General features: G+C 36.0%; 1 protein-coding gene across 1 annotated transcript in view; it reads right to left on the bottom strand.

Moving 5' to 3' along the window:
* LOC134372765 (uncharacterized) overlaps nucleotides 1-20764 on the bottom strand; it is a 45023-nt gene that overhangs the window by 7499 nt on the left and 16760 nt on the right. Inside the window, exons 4-7 of the mRNA XM_063090139.1 lie at nucleotides 5472-5728; nucleotides 4149-4284; nucleotides 1224-1451; nucleotides 191-409 (exon numbers count right to left, since the gene is read on the bottom strand). Of these exons, the coding sequence (XP_062946209.1) occupies nucleotides 191-409; nucleotides 1224-1451; nucleotides 4149-4284; nucleotides 5472-5728 (840 nt within the window). The remainder of the gene's footprint in view (nucleotides 1-190; nucleotides 410-1223; nucleotides 1452-4148; nucleotides 4285-5471; nucleotides 5729-20764) is intronic.

Below are 20764 nucleotides of genomic sequence, written 5' to 3' on the forward strand. Positions count from 1 at the left end.
GGCCTTGTTAGGTTCCAGGTGCTCATCTTGGGGCCCAGGTGCATCTCTGTCCTCCCAGAGGTTAGGTTGTTCAACATCTTTGATTCCATAAAGCCAATACATTCCCTTTTATCTAAGTTAGTTTAGGTGAGTGCGTATCACTTCAACTAATTTAACCTTAACATAATAATAAGAAAGAAAAAAACACAACCTCTTGTTCTTGTCCTGATACTTCTTCAAGTGTTCTCTTTGCTGTGGAGAGTTTAGGAGTGATAGCGTCTAGCATTTCATGGGCCCTCTCTTTGCCTGATCTTGCCTCTTGCTCTGCACAGTCTAATGTAGTTTTCAAGTTGTCTGTTTTCATAACTGCCTTCTCTTTCATTGTTTCCATTTTTCTTATAGATTGCCTGAGCTTTTCAATTGTTTTGTCCTGTGAGAGAGTATGAGGGAGATGACTGTGATTAGATCTCTTGTAAACAGCAGACAGGCATGATAACTCAGGCTTCTTTTTAGTTTTTTAAATTTTTGAATAGACAGATATATGGAACGGAAAAAATATTCCACAATTTCTGAACTAAGAGGACATTTCTCCACCATCATACTCATCAATAACCAACATTCACTTAGCACTTTTATAAACTGAGCACTTGGGATTTAAACACATTTTCCATGTTTTCAAAGGTCTTACAGCCTATATGAATCAAATATGGAAACAAAGAAAATAGTTGGCTCTTCAGTAAGAGAAATATTGCTGATAAACTAGCATATCATAATTTTAAAAAGAAAAAAAAACTGGCATATCAGTTGATCAATTATTTTGTGCATATTTGGCATAATTTACATTTGAAATAGTATAACTGAAATTTGATAGGGAGAAGGTCGAAAGAAGAGCAAAAAAAATGAATAGAACTTTTAACTGTTACCCCAGTAAGAGACTAAAGTAAAACTAAAAAAGCAAAAGATTTTATAATCATAACATTTAGAATACCAGTTACCTTTGAGGAACAGGAATGGTGACTTCAATGGGATTAGTAATATTCTGTTTCTTAAAATGAGTAGTGGATTCGCAGGCATCTGATTTTATTATTCTATATGTTTTTTATAAGTAATTATATATACTTTTGTATGTATGTAAGATAATTTTAATATTAATTTTTTAAAAGTTTAATGAGAAACATGTAGCTAAAATAGTAATGGACCAACGCTTAAGTGAATTTTTGAAAGCCTCACTTCCTTTTACTTACTTTAAGGACATTTACTCTTGTCAGTTGAGTTTTCATATTTTTATTTGACAATTTCAAATCACTCAGCTGTTTCTGAAGCTTCCGAATTTTCTCTTCCAATCTTGGTGTTGTAGCAATCTGCAAATTCTGCCAAATATTTAATAGTATTTGTTGTGTGTTGTCTTTCTCTAGCTCTTTGAACTTCTTGCTGTGCTCATCTATTTGGGAATTCTTAGTCCTGGAGTTTTCCTTTGCAGAAATCAACAGTATTGAAATAAAGAACTGTGCTTTAAGATGTTGTTCTACACTAGCATAATACCATATCTACTCTAGACTAAAAAACTGCAGGTTTAACAATACTTGTATAAGTAAAATATTTTTTCACCATAAATATGCATTATTAAAATAATCAGGAAAATAAAATATAACAGTAGAAGTGATGAGTCAGTGCACCAAGGGTACAGTTAAATAGACAATTTTATAAGCACCAAGTAGTAGCATAGATTAGTTTAACTTTTCTAGGAATGTATTATAAGGAAATAATCAAATATTTGGATAAAGATTCATGCACAAAGATATTCTTTACAACATTATTCATAACATGAAAAAATAAAAACTGCAAATGTCAAAAAAGAATAAATTATTTATGACAAAGTATACATTTCCTAGAAATTATTTTCAAAAATATTTATTAAGAAAATTTTGTAATATTATAGTTAAATGAAAAAAGGAAGTTAAGGAAAACTATATCTCAATGATGTTGAAAATGTGCATGGAAAATACAGTAATCAAAGCACTAAGCTTCAGAAGAAAAGACCCTCAATAGAAAGAAAAAGTTAAAAGAGTCACAAGAGAGGCTAAAGCATATTCAAAAGAGCAAACTAGAACAGCAAAAGGTATTGAAATGACGGTATGGAGAAACTGCTTTGAGAACAAAGAAAAATTAGCTTAGAGAAGCTGTTAACCAAACAGCCCCAGATAATAAGGGTAAACTCTTTACAGGAAAATTTGAGCTAATAAATACAGAAGGGAACTGGCCATTTGGCTCAGTTGGTTGATCATGGTGCTGACAACACCAAGGTCAAGGGTTTGGATACCCGTACTAAGCAACCACCAAAAATAAATAAATAAATAAATGTAGAAAAAATGTTAGAAATTGAAAAATTGGCGTTTTGCAACTCCCAATGAAATAAATGATTCAGGCAAGGATCAACAATGAATGCTAAGACCATTAAGTAAAAAGTTGACAGGGAAATGGATTTTTTCATTAAAAATTATGATTATTAGAATATAATTTAATAATAACAACCTTAATAATGTGAAAGTATAAGTGAAAGAAGTCATATTTCTTTCCCCCAACCTTTCCATTGTGTTCCTGTAATCATCCTGCTTCCATTATAAATACAACAGGAAAAAAAAAAAAAGATAATGCTTGTACTTCTCCTTTCCCCCACATCGCACAGGAGAATTCTACCTTTATAAATTCTACCTAACATTCTTCCCACCTTCCTGCCACCTTCAGCTTTGGGAATTGAGTAAGCAAGTTCAGTTTCTGGGCTTTTTGTCATACGAAACTAAGAAACAGAAGAAGAGCTAGAATTGTTGAAGTAACGATGGGTTTATATCACTAAAACCCCATTCACAGGGGTCCTGGAACCAATTTTCTACAGATACCCAAGGAGGACTGTACTTTGAAACTACAGTCATGCATGGCTTAACGGTGTGTAGTGGGGAGGATACCTTTTGAGAAATGTATCATTAGGAGATTTCATGGTTGCACAAACATCATAAAGTTAATAGATAACTTACATAAACCTAGATGGTATAGCCTTCTTTTTTAATTTATTTATTTATTTATTTTTAAAATTTTATTTTGTCGATATACATTGTGGCTGATTATTGCTCCCCATCACCAAAACCTCCCTCCCTTCTCCCTCCCCCCTCCCCCCCAACAATGTCCTTTCTGTTTGCTTAGATGGTATAGCCTTCTACACATGTAGGCTATATGGTATAGCCTCTTGCTCCTAGGCTATAAACCTAAACAACATGCTACTGTACTGAAAACTGTAGGCAATTGTAACACAATGGCAAGTATTTATGAATTTAAACATAGAAAAGGTAATGCATTGCTCCAGGACTTCACAAGGGCTACGACATCACTAGGTGATAGAAATTTTTCAGCTCCATTATAATCTTATGGGACCACCTATGTGTGGTCTGTTGACTGTCATTATGTAGCACATGACTGTAGTTGCTGAATTTTTTTAAACAGGGCTTCTCATATTAATTGGGTCATGTAGGACCTTGTTTTACATTCAGACTATATAATAAGCTGTGATAGTCTAAGAATATCACAATAAACTTTCACCACTTCCTTGACAAGTCTGTCCCCCATGCTCCTGTACCAGACTTTTGTAATATCTTTTACTCATCCTATAAATCACTGTCTTTTAGAAACCACTCTCACGTCCTTCTTTTAAACCCAACTCATACCATAATTCTAGACATCAATGGCCAATGTTGATGACCCACCAAACAAATTAGCTTTGTGATTCCTGTGCATCAGTTTCAATAACTTTCACCTATACCTCTCTTCAACCACCTACATCCAGATCCACAAACCCAGATTTTGAAAGCAACAGGAACTAATCCACACTAGAGATTTAGAACTCCAATATTTCACTCTCTAACCACACTTCTCCCAGTGTGGTTCCCTCTCCCAGTCTTATTCCCTCTAACTTTTTTTTCAGTATCACAGAGACCTCCAGATCCTCCTTGCACTTTCTCTCCATACATCAGAAAGTCTTCCAATTCACCATGCTGTACTGCTTCCTATAATCCTCCATTAAGAAGAGGACCAACAAACTACTCAACATTTCCCATTATCTCCTGGAGTAACACAGTTATAAAAATCCAATTTCTTCAGAAATCAAAATTTGTTCTCACCTTCATCATGAAAATATCTAAGGAATCTTCTTGTCCTTTCATGTTCATAAAAGAGGTGAATCTTCTAGCACCTGATAACTTTTTCTCCAAAAGGTCTGCTTTTTGCTCAGCCTTTTCTCTTTCCACCAGATGTACTCTGTGTAAAATATTAGTAGGTAACAATATCATGAAACCAACTCAACCAATTTTTGAAATTTAATTAAAAATAATAAAAAGAAATATCTCCTATTTAAAATATATTAAATATGTATATCAAGTAAAAATGTATTTTTTTTATGAAAAGAGCTGTGCAGCTATTCAAATATTTCTAGGGAGAGACTAGAAATGGTAGAGAAATGGAGAGAAAAACCATCCAGCACTCCAGTGTTAAGTCCTGTAGTAGTTCCCCTGAGGGAGGCCAATTTTGAAAACATCCTTTTAAAGGTGAAATTTGGGTATGAATATCTGCCTGCCACTAATGGTAATATTGTGAAAATCAGAAGGTTCCACATGGATACAAGTTCTCCTATTTTAACAATACCTGAATGGGATCTTCAATTAGGATTCAATGAAGGGAAACGGAATTAGAAATAATGATACAGCAATAGAGAATAGCACATGTAAAAGCTTAGATATAAGCAATTATTAATTCATTATTGTTTTGACTACCAATTACTAGGTATTGATAATATTTTCTACCCAGAAGCTAGGTTAAAGTTTTAGTCCATCTTCCATGTCTTTATGCCTCTTCTGTCTAAGAATTGGACTCTAAAGAATTCATGGACTTAAATCAGTTTAAAAGAAATTAATCAAGGGCCGAGCCTGTGGCGCACTCGGGAGAGTGCGGCGCTGGGAGCGCAGCTACGCTCCCGCCGCGGGTTCGGATCCTATATAGGAATGGCCGGTGCATTCACTGGCTGAGTACCGGTCACAAAAAAGACAAAAAAAGAAAAAGAAAAGAAAAGAAAGAAATTAATCAAATTATCTAAAGAAAACATTTTAATTCTAAAAACTGTATCAGGCACATGTAAGACACACTCAAAAGGTCTAACATACCTGTAATTGTAGCCCTGTTTTGAAGGTGATGAAAATGTCCTGAAATTAGATAGTTATGACTGTTGTACAACCACTGAATATATACACTTTAAAAGGGTGAATCTTATGGTACGTGATTTATATCTCAATACAAAATAATTTTTGAAAAATGTAATAGTACTGGGTCAGATATTAAGTGAAATTCTACTACATCTAAATTCTGTGATCAATCAAGAATTTGGAGTTCATATACTATTTGCAAGCTTATGACAAAAGACATGTTTGAAAATAAACTAGAAAATTCCCTACCTTAAGTGGTTTTCTAGTTCTATAATTTGTTCAGTTAGATCGCAGTTGCCTTTTTCAAGACTCCGAATATTGGTGTTTTTCAAAGACTTAATTCTGGTTAGAGAAGCAATAAGTTCCTGTAAATCCTTGATATTATCTTTCAGGGACTTTATCTGGAATGACTGTTGCAAATTATTTTCTTTGTAACTTTCTAGCTCAGTCTTCATCTCTCGCAGTGAAGTTTCTTTTATGAAAAGTTTGTTGTGAAGATTTCTTAGCTAATGAGAAAGATAAAATGCTAAAATCATTTATAATTTTGGTTTAAAAAACTTTGTGATCTTAAATCATTATGGGTATTTATAAAATAAAAATGAAGCCTTTTAAATCTACTCTTAACAGTATATTCCAGTGTTAATATTACATTTTAAAATAAAATTGAAAAAATAAAACACGATTGGCACATAGGGTTTGGAATAAGTGATTTTACTCTCATCAACATTAGAGTTATTTAAGTCTTATTACTAGAGTAAATCATACCAATAATGGATTTTGTAATTCCTACCAGAGAAAAAAGAAATACTTGGTGCTTTGGCCCTAAATGTTTTGCTTTATGATGGGTTGAAAGGAGAGTGTGTGTTCACAGGCCTCTCTTCTATTTTTTTTTTTTTTTTGGCAGCTGGCCAGTGAGGGGATCCAAACCTTTGACACTGGTGTTGTAACACCATGCCCTAAGCAACTGAGCTAACCAGCCAGCTCCCCAAGCCTTATTTGTGCTGATCAGAGAAATGGAGGGGTTAGGAAAAGGAGCATATTTTAATGCAAATAAAGGAAAGAAGAGATCATAATGTTATGAAAAGAAGCAAGAGTGATGTCTTGTGGGAGGGGAAGCAACACAAGACAGGCAGCCCAGGCTGCTGTACAAGGAAGAGACCAAAAAGGATCGGAGGGGTTAGAGGTGAGATGGGGAGGGGGTGCAGCTGCTGTGAAGTGATTTGTTCATCTTTGGGTAGCATTTTTAAATCTCTGATCTTCTGATAAGTGAAAAAGTTTTACTAGTTGAAGGAAAAGTGAGCTACTGTTAACATTCAGGAGTCCATTAACTATTAACTTTTACTTTAATTTGTAAGTTGAAATTTCTTAATAGGCTACATGTGATCCTGAGAACTAGTAAGAGTAGTACAAAAAAAGAGACAAATTTGGTTATACTTGACATTGTAAAACATCATTAGCTTTATAATCAGAAAAAAATCCGGGAACATTTTATTATTGAAAAAAATTGCATTAAATAGAAATGCTATATTTTCTAGCAGCAAAGGCTGTTTAAAGACCAATTATTTCAAACTAAATTTTTAGTCCAGTATGTATATAAGGCACTTTTTTTCTATATCTAAAAAATTCTCAGAAATTATAACAATGAATTGAAACTTCTATGTTCTCACTCAAAACATACCTTCATGTCTTTTTGGAAATTACATGGCTATTAAAACATGTTTCAGTGAGTCCAAAGAATTTATAGATCAAGGAAGTATGGCATGGTGGAAAGATCTCAAACTTCAGAGCGACAAGACAGACTGTGGCCACTGGCAAATCAGCTAAATTTTTCTTACCCACCTTACATGGTGGCTATAAAGATTAAAGATAACATATATTAAGGGCCTAGCATGGTGTCTGGCACATATGTGTGTACTTCAAAAAGTCTGTGGAAAAATGGAATTGAAAGACAATACAAATCTTTTTCATGAAATTGTTGAAGGTCCCTCATATGGGCCCTGAAAAAACTTGTAGGTATACTGTAAGATGCAAGTGTTTGAAGTTTGTTTAAATTGAAGTTTATGCTCCCTTGGAACTTTTAGTTAAGTCATCCCAAAGTACTCCACAAACTTCTTTAATTAGCTGCAGAAGCAACTGAGCTATCTGAAATGAAGCTGGGGTGGCAGAGAGCACAGACAAGGTCATGAAGTGCAAGATTTGAGCTCAGGCTAAAAACCCATTTATTTCTCCCCTTTGTTACACAGCTACACTGATTCTAAGAGTCCTCTGTGTTCACTCTTAATCCACTACAATTCGATTTTAAAATCATTTCATCTCTCATCCTTTACACCCCACTGTGGAAACTTCTCTCAGAAGTCACCAATGATCTTCTAATTGCCAGATTCAAAAATTCCTTGCCATCATATGCCACATGTCACTGAAGCACTTGACACCACCAACCATTCACTTTTGCTGGATTTGGTCACTGGCACTCCATAGCCATTCCTACTCCCATGATGCCTTCTCGTACTGCAGAACTAGAGATAAAATTGTTATTTTCCAGACTCCCTTATGAAAGCTGGGATTGTCTATGCCAATGGTTCTCAAACTTTGGAGGGTTTGTTAAAGAACAGTTAGGCCTACCTGCAGAGTTTCTAAATGGTGTGGGACCTCAGAATTCATATTTCTACCAAGTCCCCAGCTGATGTTAATGTTGCTGGTCTGGGACACCACACTTTGAGAACCATGTTATATGTAAATTGGACTGCACCAAAAAGATGAATTCCCGTGAAATTTAGAATAGAGGAGAGGAAGAGGCCATCTTCCCACTGTTATTTCAGCTGGTGAGAAAGGTCAAGGAAAGGGCCAGAAAAAAACATTCCATTATCTAGTTACCAGCTTTGTGGAGGTTAAGAGGTAGTTGTGGCTATGCCTTAAAGGCTCAATGGCAGTAGCAGCAACTTTCTGACTTCAGGATATCATTTATAGTGATGTGTCTTGAACTCATGCATCCATCCAGTGCTGGCCCTGACTACAACACACATTTTCCAATCATATGTATACACATAATTCTCTGTATTAAATCATTTTCTACTTGAAATACTTGGAATGGTTTCTGTTTTCCACAGTGAATCCAAGACTGATTCACCCCTCTTCACAACTTTTTCTTCCTTGACTTACATGAAACTGACGTCTCCTTTTCTCTTCCTCACTGATTACTTCTTTTCAGTCATCTACTACTAGAAGATTTACCATGAAACTAATGAAGCTTAAACTTCAGGGATTTTCCCTTGCATGGGCCCCTTCCAAGGCCCAGGGAGGGGCCCTAGCAATGTGTTCACAGTCATGCTTTTGTAGAATTTGCAAATTAAGATTTTAACTGCAATTGGAAAGACCCTTGTCTAGTTCCATTTTGATATACTCTGTCATGCTTTCTTCATGTGACGTAGCACTTGGTGGTCACAGTCATTTTGGTATTTGGCTATGAAGAATTATGTTGCAGCTACACAGAAATGGACTTAGTGGGAAAACTTCCGTGTATAGTTAAGGTACTGCTAGGAATCTCAGTGTAAGAATGGCTTCCAGAAATGGTACTGCTATTCCCCTTGCACTTACATAGCACTATGCCATGAAGCTGTAGGCCCAGAAGTAATATTGAGAAGTGAATGTGTCCTGCATCCCCCAGCCCTGGAAGTATGTGAGCAGTAGACGAGAATCATGGATTGACATTACAGAGCCTGGAGACTATGAATTACTCCTCTCAATTCTTGACATATTTGTCAACTTTTAAACTTCATAAGTTGTTATGATTTCTTCTTTTACTCTAAATAGATATTTATTTAGAATGAGAATTCATACCTAATTTTATATTGTAATATTGTTTCCCCTTTCTTACAGTGGACCCTCAAATTTGTATAATCTTCTGCCTTGGACATTCTTAAGGTGCCACTCTTAGCTTCCCTCTTTTTTTCTGTACTTTCTTGAAACAATGCCCTTTGACACCACAGCATGGAGATGCCATATGCAGAGGTGAAGCTAAATCATCCTCTTTGTCCTGACTTTACTCCTGGATCCCAGATCTAACTTTGTAGTTACTTGTATCAATTTCCACATAGATCAACCAGTGTATTCAAATACACAATGCAAACATTTAGATTTTTCTCCAGTACCAACCACCGATAAGTAATTCTTCCTTATGTTTTTTCAATAAATAGTACCATTGTCTTCCTTATGTTTTTTCAATAAATAGTACCATTGTCTTTGTTTATACTGCTATAACAAAATACCTTAGACTGGACAATTTATAAAGAACAGAAATTTATTTCTCACAGTTCTGGAGGCTGGGAAGTCCAAGATCAAGATGCCATCAGATTCTCCATCTGGTAAGGGATTGCTCTTTTCTTCCAAGAATGCACCTTTTTTATGTGTCCTCACATGGTGGAAGGTTAGAAGGAAGGAACTCACTTTCTGAAGCCCTTTTATAAAGGCACTAATTCCATCCATGAGGGGAGAGCCCACATGGCCTAATCACTTCCTAAGGGCATCCACCTCTTAATACTGTTGCACTGGGGATTAAGTTTTAATATGAATTTTAGAGGGATGCAAACATTCAAACCACAGCATTCTGTTCCTGGCCCTCCCAAATTCATATCTTCTTACATACAAAATATATTCATTCTATCCCAAGAGACTCAAAATTCTTCACTTGTTCCAGCATCAATTTTAAAGTCTAAGTCCAACGTCTTACCTAAATATAATCTAAATCAGACATAGGTGAGACTCAAGGTATGATTCAGAGGCAAATTTCCCCACCAACTTTGAACCTGTGCAATCAAACAAGTTATGTATTTCCAAAATACAATGGTGGGACAGGTATAGGCTAGACATTCTCATTTCAAAAGTAAGAAATAGGAAAAAAGAAAGGCATAAGAGGTACCAAGTTAGTCTAAAACTCAATAAGGCAAACAACATTAAATCCTGAGGCTTGAGAATAAACTTCCTTGATTCCATGTCCTGCCTTCTGGATACCCTAGGGTGAGGTTGGGCCTCCAAGGCTCCAGGGGACCCCACCCCCATGGCTTTTCTGGGTGCATCCCACACAGCAGCTCTCATGCATTGGAGTTGCATGCCTGCAGTTCTCCCAGATTGGAATTATAGCTCTGAAGTTCTCGGGAGCTCTGGAGTGGCTCTGCCCACATGGCTTTACTAGGCATTGTCCAAGTGGGCACTCTCTGTGATGGTCCTTTCTCTGTGGCAATTTTCTGTCTGGCTCCCAAGGCTGTCTGAGACATCCTTTGAAATCTAGGTGGAGGTAGCCATGCCTCCACAGCTTGTGAACTCTGTGTGCCTACAGAGTTAGCACCACATGGATACCACCAAGGTTCACTGCCTTGCAGAGGCGTGGTCCAAGCCATATCTGGGACCCCTTGAGCAATGCCTGGGGTGGCTGAGGAGCACTGCACATGAATGTGAGGAGCAGAGACTTAAGGCAGTGCAGGGCAATAGGTGCTGAGGTCCTATGGTTGCCTAAGGTCCCTCTTTTAACATAGTTCTGTCCCTTAAGCCTTGGCACTCTGGGCCTGTGAAGGGTGTGGCAGCCTTGATGATCTCTGAAATTTCTTCAGGGTCATTCTTCCATTGTCTTGATGAATAGCATCTGGCTTTCTTCTAACCAGACTAATATCCTTATCAAACACTCACTCACCACACTCTTGGCGTTCTCTCCTACACATGTTTTCTCATTCTTTATAACCTGGCCTGAATAAGAATTTTCCAAATCTTTAACTTCTGCTTCCCTTTTGATTATAAATTTTGGCTTTATTTCTCTCTTCTCAAATTTTACTCTAAGCAGTCAAGAGAAGCCATGCAGTTCTTTCAACACTTTGCTTAGATTTCTCCCACCAGATATCCTATCATATCACTCATGAGTTAGTTCTACCTTCTAAAAGCATTAGGACATGGATACAAATGAGCCAAGTTCTTTGCCACCTTATAACAAGAGTGTCCTTTTTTCAGTTTCTAATACCTTGTTCCTCATTTCCATCTGAGACCTCATCAGAATGGCCTTTACTGTCTATATTTCTAGCAACATTCAATTTATAATCACTTAAGTAATCTCTAAGAAGATCTCCCTACAGCTCTCCTCCTCTGAGCCCTCACCAGAAATGCCCTTAATGCTCTGTCCATAACAATATAGGATTTTTCTAGCATTCCCTTCAAAACTGTTCCTGCCTCTCTATCTATTCCCCAGATCCAAAGCCACATTTTTAGGTATTTGTTATAGTAGCACCTCCCTCTCAGTACCAATTTCTGTCTTAGTTCATTTGTGCTGCTATAACAAAATACCTTAAACTGGGTAATTTATAAAGAACAGAAATTTATTTATGGAATTTTTTAGTTCTGGAAGCTGGGAGTCTCAAGATCAAGGTGCAAGCAGATTTGGTGTCTGGTGAGGGCTTGCTCTCTGCTTCCAAGATTGTGCCTTGCTGTTGTGTCCTTACATGGCAGAAAGGGTGGAAGAGACAAACTTGCTCCCTCAGGTCCTTTTATAAAGGCACTGATCCCATTCATGAAGGATCATCCATGATTAGCCCTTATGGCCTAATCACCTTCTAAAGGCAATCATCTTTTAATACTATTGCACTGGGGATTAAGTTTCAACATGAATTTTGGAGGGACACATTCAAACCATAGCAACTACCATCTTTAGAATCACTTTTTTTACATTATTTTGTTGCTTTTTTATTATGAAAATAAAAACAAATGCCTCAGGAGAAGTGTTCGTGATCACCAACAACAGCAAACATGTTCTACTTTTAAATTCTGTTTTGTTAAGATCAGATGGCAATAAACAAGCTAAAATAAGTAAGTCAATGTGATGATTCATTTTCAGTCATTGACATTTACAGAGATATGCAATGACAATATGACAATACAGAGAAAGGCATTAAAAAGTTTAAGGCAAGCTAGTCAACCTGCACACACATCATACATAAATAAGCAACATTTAAAATATCTACATCTATATCTATAAAACCTTTCTGGAAGTGTTTTGCTGGTATTAAGGAGTAAGTGCTAAACTGGATTTGACAAATTCTTTATTGTAGGGATTTTTCTTTAAACGTACATAAAAAATGTAAATGTGCTTTTTTTTTAATGCATCTTACAGTTTGAAAGGCAGATGAAGCTTCCCAGGGAGGAAGATTCTCTGAAACTCAATGAATACATCATGGCCAGCCCCATAGCCTTCCAGGCTTGCACTGACTTCATCACTTAGCATGCATCTTAATTTCATTTCCTGGACATCTCCCATTTCCCCCAAAATATGTATATTAAAAGCTGCTCTATAGTCTTGATCCTTAAACAATTTTCATAGGATTATTACAGCCTCCTATCATAGAAGAAATGGAAATAGTAAATGGCTTATAGTCTGAAGCTGGGTTTTTTAGGACATTCTGGCAAAATTCTTAAAAGAAATCAGTTTTGCAGTCAGAAACAGTGAGGACAGAAGTCCTTTAAAAAATCACAGCATCATTAAATTAAAACTGCTTAGAATGGAGTGCAACTCAGTGAAATAATATATTTAGTGAATTCTCCTTAGAGAAAAGGGATAAAGTGATTAGTTAAGAGAACTCAGTGTCACTGATTGATAATGAAATGCTTTCAAAATTTTTAACTTAGGGTGGACTAATGGGAACAAAACGATGCTGTCTACCATAAGTGAATCACTGTGCAGTATATTATGTATTGAAACAATACTCTGTATCCCACAAAGATGTACAAATGTTGAGATAAAAAAAATAATAAATAATAAAATTTTTTAACTTGGGCTACACTCTAGAGTCAAATTTTCCCTTCTTACTTTTCACACAACTGAAACTTTTTACTTCTTGTCTTAGCAATTGTGAAGGAGCTATAAAAGAAGCATTTTTTGAGCATTTCCACTCCTTCCTTCCAAACATTAATTTATCAGTTTTTATTTATTATCAAAATACATGATTTTCTTTATCCCAAAGTCTGATATTGCAAATCACATCCTGTTTTAAGACCTACCTATTCAATCACAAATTAATTTACTTAAAGTAATGGGTTAAATGTTCTATGAAAGATCTGTCTAGAAAACACCTTTTAATAACAAGATCAAATATTTAAAAATGGAAAGCTTAAAATTTATTTATATATCTTTAAAAACTGTTAGTACAACAGTCATTTTTGAGTCACTCTTTTTCTTTCTCCTCCTCAAGTCACTAATGTTACCTCTACTATGTCTTTCATTATCTACCCCTTTCTTCCCATGCCTGATGCCTTTGTCCTGTTTCAAGGCCTCACTGTCCATTTCATACACTGTTACAGGACAGTTACTTGGTCTACCTGCCTTCAGTCTAGCACCTCTTTGAACCGTTTCATTTTCATTTATTTGACAAACAAGGCTTTAATATCTTCTGCATTCCAGCCATGTGCTAGGCTCTGGGGATCCAAAGAAGGTTAATAATTCACAATATTTTCCCAGCTCCCTAGGGAGACCAATCTAAAAATAAATAATTAGAATATATACCATAATAAGTTCAATGATAGTGGTACGAACAGGATGGTCCAAGAATACAAAGGATGTCTAATTCTGCCGATAGTTGTCATCTCAGATCTTACTATATTCTTTAAAACCCTGTGATGATTCCCCATTGACTACTGACTCATACAGCATGTTATTCTGGCTACTCCACTTGCTCCAGCACACTTTTACAATCTCATGCCCCTCTTCAACCCCTGTAAAACTCTTTATCTCCTTCAAGGTGTACATTAACTGCCACTACCTCCAAAAAGCCTATCTTCATGGAGTTTATCTAATATTTCACTTTATTGTTTATGTCTATCTCCCTACTTTCTAATTTTCTTGTGAATGAGAATCATGGTTCATTTCTTTTTCTGTCCTTCCCTCCCAAGGGCCTTATCTTCATACTTTATACACAGCAGAACCTAAACAAATGAGTTAAAACTGTATTCCTGGGAGGCAGGGGAAGGAAAAAAAAAAACGACTCTATTCCTATCAAAATTATTATGCATCCCATCCTCTGATAATCACAGTAATTGCTCAGGTCCTTCAGCATTACCTTCATTACCTTAACCAGTAAGTCAGGAGGTCAGTACAATGGTCACCATTCACCTAATATGCCATATAGATAATATCCCTGGGAGTTGTGTGATGCAGTGGCCCCAATTCCCTATACTATGATAAAAGAATTGTGTTTTAAAATCTCATTTTTAGTTATCCTGTTTTAGGATAATATTAGGTACAGGTTTTTTGAAAGGTACCTAAGATAGCATGAATCTCAAAGTCATGTGGAAGACTAGACAAACACTGATTTCTGGATCCACTTTAATCTTCCTTTTAATGACCAAACTTTGTCAATTTGTCTTCCAGTGGACTTGCTAGTTCTAGTTTTTTACTTTCTTCTCATGACCAGTTATTTGCAAACTCAAAGATTTTAAAACACTCCTGGATTATTTTTTACGTTAAAGAAACCCAAACTTTAAAGAGTTTGATGTTGTACTTGGAGATAACGAACTAGAAACATGTTCAGGACTTAGTTAAATTTAGGCTATGCCCAAAATTGAGATATAGCTTGCTGATAAAAATTGTCAGCAAAGGACTTGGAACTGGAATATCTACAGAATTCTCTAAACTGTCAGAAAACAATCCAATTAGAAAACAGGCAAAAAACTTGAATATAAAGTTTACAAAAACGGATATGAGGATAGCAAATAAGCACATAAAAATATGTTCACCATCATCAGCCATTAGGGAAATGCAAATTAAAGCCATAATTAGAAACCACCACACAATTATTATAATGTCTAAAATACAAAATAGTGAAATTGCCAAATGCAGGTAAGGATGTAGAGAAACTGGATCACTTATACATTGCTGGTAGGAATGTGAAATAATACAGCTACTCTGAAAAACAGTTTGGCACTTATAAAACTGATTATGCAATTACCATATGACTCAGCTATTGTAATCTTGGGCACACTCTCAGAGAAATGAAAAATTATGTTCACATAAAAACTTGTACCTTGATGTTCAAAGCAGCTTTAAAAAACTGGAAATAACCCAGATACCTGTCAATAGGTGAATGGTTGAACAAACTGTAGCACATGTGTACCATGTAATAATATTCAGTTTAAAAAAAGGATCAAATTTGTGATTACACACAACTTGGACAAATCTCCAGGAAATTATGCTGCATGAAAAACCAATCCCAAAATGTTAAAAATGTATTGATTCTATTTATATAACATTTTAAAAAAATTGAATCATAGTTGATTATACATATTTTTGGAATTCAATGTTGACATATGATGATCAAATCAAAATTACTAGTATGTATATTGTTACAAATTGTACTTATTCTTTATGCCCCTTGTCCAATCTCCCCCCATCCCCATCTCCCTCCTCTCTCCCACCACTGACAACCCCAGATTTCGTCTCTCCCTCTGAAAGAGTAATGGTTATTCTGTTGATTTGTTGCCTAGATGATCTGTCCAATGCCAAAAGGTATGTTCAGGTCCCCCAATATCATCATAGAGCAGATGCCTCCTCTGTCACCCTGGAATGGGCTTTGTGGAGAGAGACATCCTATCCTTTTCTTTGGTCAGTTCTAGTGACTCTCCCTGCATTGAGATATAATTCATAAATTTACCCAGTTAAGGTAAATAGTTGAGTATTTTTTAGTATATTCACAGAGTTGTGCAGCCATATTGGATTGGGGTTTTTTTCCCACTGTTTAAATTGAGATCTAATTCACATAAAATTCAGCCTTTTAAAATGTACAATTCAGTAGTTTTTAGTATATTTACAAGTTGTGCAACCATCACTACTATCTAATTCCAGAACATTTTCATCGTCCCCAAAAGAAACCTTTATACCCATTAGTAGTTATTCCCCTCTCCCCTGTCCTTCCAGCTCCTGGCAGCCACTAATCTACCTTCTAACTCTATGAATTTACGTATTCTGGACGTTTCATATGAATGGAAGCATACATATGAATGAGATCACATATGGCCTTTTTTTAACTTAGCGTAATATTTTCAAGGTTCTCCCACATTATATCATGTATTAGTACTTAATTCCTTTTTATGGCTGAATAATATTTTACTGTATGGATATAACATATTTTGCTTATCCACTCATCAGCTGATGGACATTTGAGTTGTATATACCTTTTGGCTTTATGAATAATGCTACTATGAACATTCATGAACAAGTTTTTATGTGAATATGTTTTCAATTCTCTTAAGTATGTAGGAATGGAATCACTGGGTCATATGATAACTCTATGTTTAGCTTCTTGAGTACACACCATTTCAAAAATGACAACATTTTAGAATAGAGGAAAGATTAGTGGTTGCCATGAGTTGGGAATGGAAAGGAATTGGGTGTGGATATATAAGGGCAACCTGAAGAATTGTGATGTTGGAACTTTCCAGAATCTTAACTACTTACATGGAACTTAATACACAAACACACAAATGAGTACAAGTAAAACTGGGGAAATCTGAATCAATCAGTGGATTATATCAAATGTCAATATTTAAGTGACACTGTACTATAATTTTGCAAAATTTTACCATTGGGAGAAACTGGGCAAAGTATGCAAAGAATCTCTATGTGTTATTTCTTACAACTGCAAGTGAATCTGCAATTATCACAAGAAAAATTTTAATTACAATGATAATAATTGGTTTGGATGTATTTTTCTTTAGCTGCAAAATTTATATTGCTTCCATTTACCCCTTCCAGATGTAGCTGCACCTACTAGGTTTCTACTATTTGCCTTATTTCTACACTATGGCAAGAAAAACATCTTACCTGCAAATAAAAGTTTCCATAAAAAGCAAACTAAAAAGTACCAGCAAAACACATTAAATTTAATTTAAATTTATGATACTAGGACTTATTATACACATTATATGTGACATTTTTCAGATTGTTTTAACTCATATTTATTACTACTGCTGCCTACCTAGCACTGTGCGAGAGTTTAGCTCAATATCATGTTGCTTAAACCAGAGAACACAATCACCAACTGAATAGGTTAATATTTATCCCTTCTATATCTAGCTCTCCTCAGATATAGCTCTCTTGCACCTGTTTGTCCATAATTGGGCAGAAACACATGATAATTATTTGGTATGTAGCACAAAGAGATAAAGTTAATTATAACAAAAAAATTTAAATGCATGCAGTGAAAAGAAAAACTGCCTGATCAAGACAACTGTGTTCTTGTGGGATTCAATAACAGGTTATTATAAAGGGGAAAGATGACTCATGCTGAAACTCAGGTATTCCACTGAAATCACTAAACTTTTTTTTTTTTTAAATAACTTTAACACAGGAAGCCATTGAATAACTGTCACTAATTTTTATTAAATTCAGAAAATGCCAACAATAGGAGCTACAGAATACTTTTTAATATATAGGGTATCTAAAACTAAGTCAAAATGAGATATTGAAGAGCCTTTTAGATATCTGCTTTGACAAATAGATTTTAAAAATTTTAATTAGCAAATTATTTATGTACATAGAGTTGCTTTTAAAAAATACCTTTAAATTCTTAAAACCAGCTTACGTATTTACTTTAAACAAGGTACATGGAATCTTTTTTGACAATTTGGTTTAAAAGGTTTTTAATGAATTATGCATAGACATAAACCTTAATCTAATCCAAATCTGAATTATCAAAAATTCCAAACTCCTTAGTATTAATAGTAAGTTATAATGTAGAGGAGAAGAATAATGCTACCCCTAATAAAATTGCTACAACTTTCAGGGATTGACATCACATTTTTCTGAAAGAAAATACAAATGTAAGAAATCTCTTGGGCTGGCTGGTTAGCTCAGTACTGTTGTAACACTAAGGTCAAGGATTAAGATCCCTGCACTGGCAAATTGCCAAAAAAATTTTTTTTTAATTTTAAAAAATGCAAAGAAATTGCTCAAAGGTGTCATAAGATTTATTATGTCTATATAAGCTCCATTTAAATTTAAACTCTATTCACTTCTCTATGCTACAAGAGGAATTCATTGGCATAAATAAAATGGTAAGAAATATATGTATTTATCTATATATCTGTTATGGGTAAATGTGTCTGTGTCAGTCCGTTTCTGTTGCTTATAACAAAATACCTGGAACTGGGTGATTTATAAAGAAAACTAAACTTATTACTTACAGTTTTGGAGGCTGGAAGTCCAAAGTCCAGGGAACACATCTGGTGAGGGTCTTGATGGTGGCAACAGTGATCCAGGCATATCACATGGCAGAAAATGGTGGAGCAGGGAGAGCAGGAGACCAACCTCCTCATTCACTCTCCTTTTAAAGCCCTCAGAACCATGTTCCTGACCACCATGATTACTCCATTTGCTACTGCACAGTCCTGCATTCTATTCACCTCTTCAAGGCCCCCCTTTTCAATCACCATAATAGGATTTCCAACCCTCAACAGTTAACAATGGGGATTAAGCATCAATGAGGTTGGAAGGGCATCCAATCTACAACAGTGGCCCCCAAAGTTTCACATATTGGAACATAATCCCCACTATAATAGTGTTAAGAGGGTGGAAAATCCTATTTTGGTAATCGGAAGGTAGGGTCTTAAAGAGGTGACTAGATTTTGAGGACTGTGTATGCATTGCTATAGAGTCAACACCAGGAAAAGGCCCTCACCGGATGTGTTTCCTGGACTTTGGGCTTCTCAGCCTCTGAAAATATAAGCAATAAATATTGTTTCTTTACAAATTACCCAGTTTCAGGTATTTCTGTTTTAAGTAACAGAAACAGACTAATACAGAAAGTTGGTACTTAGAAGTGAGGTGTTGCTTATAACAATAAAAACCTAAAATGTGGAAGTAGCTTTGGAACTACGTAAGGTAGAGGCTGGAAGAATTTAGAGGAGCAGACTAGAAAAAGCCTAGATGCTGGTGAGAGTTTAAAAAACAAGGAGACCATGGAAAGTTTAGAACATCTTAGAGACTGGTTAAACAGTGGTAACCAGAATACTGATAAAAATATGGACTATAAAGACCATTCTAAGAAGGTCTCAGATAGAGATAAGGATGAGCTTATTGGAAACTAGGGCACAGATCACCCTTGTTATGAACTGGCACAGAACTTGGCTGCATTCTGTTCATGCCCAAAAGTTTTATGGAATATGGAACTTCAAGGTGCTGACCTAGGGTATTTGGTAGAAGAAATTTCTAAGCAGCAAAGCATTCACGAAGCTCAAACAGCCTATGCTGAGTTATGACAGAAAAGACATGAAGTAAAGGCAGAATCTATCATTAAAAGGGAAGCAGAAGGTAAAAAATTGGAAAACTCTCAGCCTGCCTACATAAAAAGTAAGAAAGTCTGAGAGAGGAAACCAAGTGAGTTTGTATTTGACTTTTTGCTAAGGAGATTAGTACATAAGGAAGGGATCAAGAGAATGGAAGAAAGACCTTGAAGGCATTTCAGGGATCTTTGAGGCTGTCCATCCCATCCCAGGACCAAAGGCCTAGGGAGACAGAATAGTTCTGGGTAACAGGCCTGAGGCACCCTCTGTGGGCTTGCTGCCTGTGGCCCCCTCCGAATGTCGCTCCCATACCACAGCTTCTATAGCAGCTCCAGCTGTGGCTAAATTGGCCCCAGGTGTGGCTAGAATGGCTACTTTGGAAGATACAACCTGGAAACCTTGGCAGCATCCACATAGTTTAAATATGCAAGCTTGCAGAATGTCAAAGCTGTTCCACTCTGATTTCAAAGGATGCATGGAAAAGCCTGGGGGCCCAGGAAGAGATCTGTCACAGAGGTGGAGTCACTGCAGAGAGCTTTTCTAGAGCAATGATGAGTGGAAATATGGAGTCATACAGAGAGCACTAACATTAATAAAGCAAATGTATTTCACAGGGCCTAGCCTCCAAAGCCTTGTAGTTTCAGGTTTAGCCTAACTTTTTAAAATCACACATAGAAATGTTAAGCTTGCAAAAGACAGGAAAATTTCCCTAGGCTAAAGTCTCTGTTGTAGATAAAGAATTGTAACGCAGCAAAATTGCTGGCTCAAGGACAGATGCCCTCGGTACAGGTTAACCTACTGATTGATATGTTAAGAAAGTTCCTTGATTATTATATAAACATACTAAAGAAATTGCTGTAGGGAAAGAAAGTGTTTGCTAAAAACAAGCTTTTGTTGGTGGACCAACTTAACTTTTTACAAACTGCATTATGGAATGTCACTTCGTTATTTCACTGATGTTACCAGCTTCTATTGTTAAACTATACTTAGCCATAACTTCACCTATGTTTCTTTTCTGTAACTTTCTGGCCTGGAGAATAAATACTGAGAAAGAACCCCAGTTTGGTGTTAATTTCCTGAGGAGGAATGCCTCTCTCAAGGGTTCCTAGAAATTATCCCCTTCAGGGTTTCTCACTGCTCAGAAGAAATGGGCTTTGAGTAATCCTTTACATCTCCGACACCCTGGGGGTGTGAGGTGACAGGGTCAGAGTTGCAGCAGAGAACTCTCACCAGGGCCA

This window comes from Cynocephalus volans, chromosome 3 (assembly GCF_027409185.1).
Source record: "Cynocephalus volans isolate mCynVol1 chromosome 3, mCynVol1.pri, whole genome shotgun sequence".
NCBI classification, from domain to species: domain Eukaryota; kingdom Metazoa; phylum Chordata; class Mammalia; order Dermoptera; family Cynocephalidae; genus Cynocephalus; species Cynocephalus volans.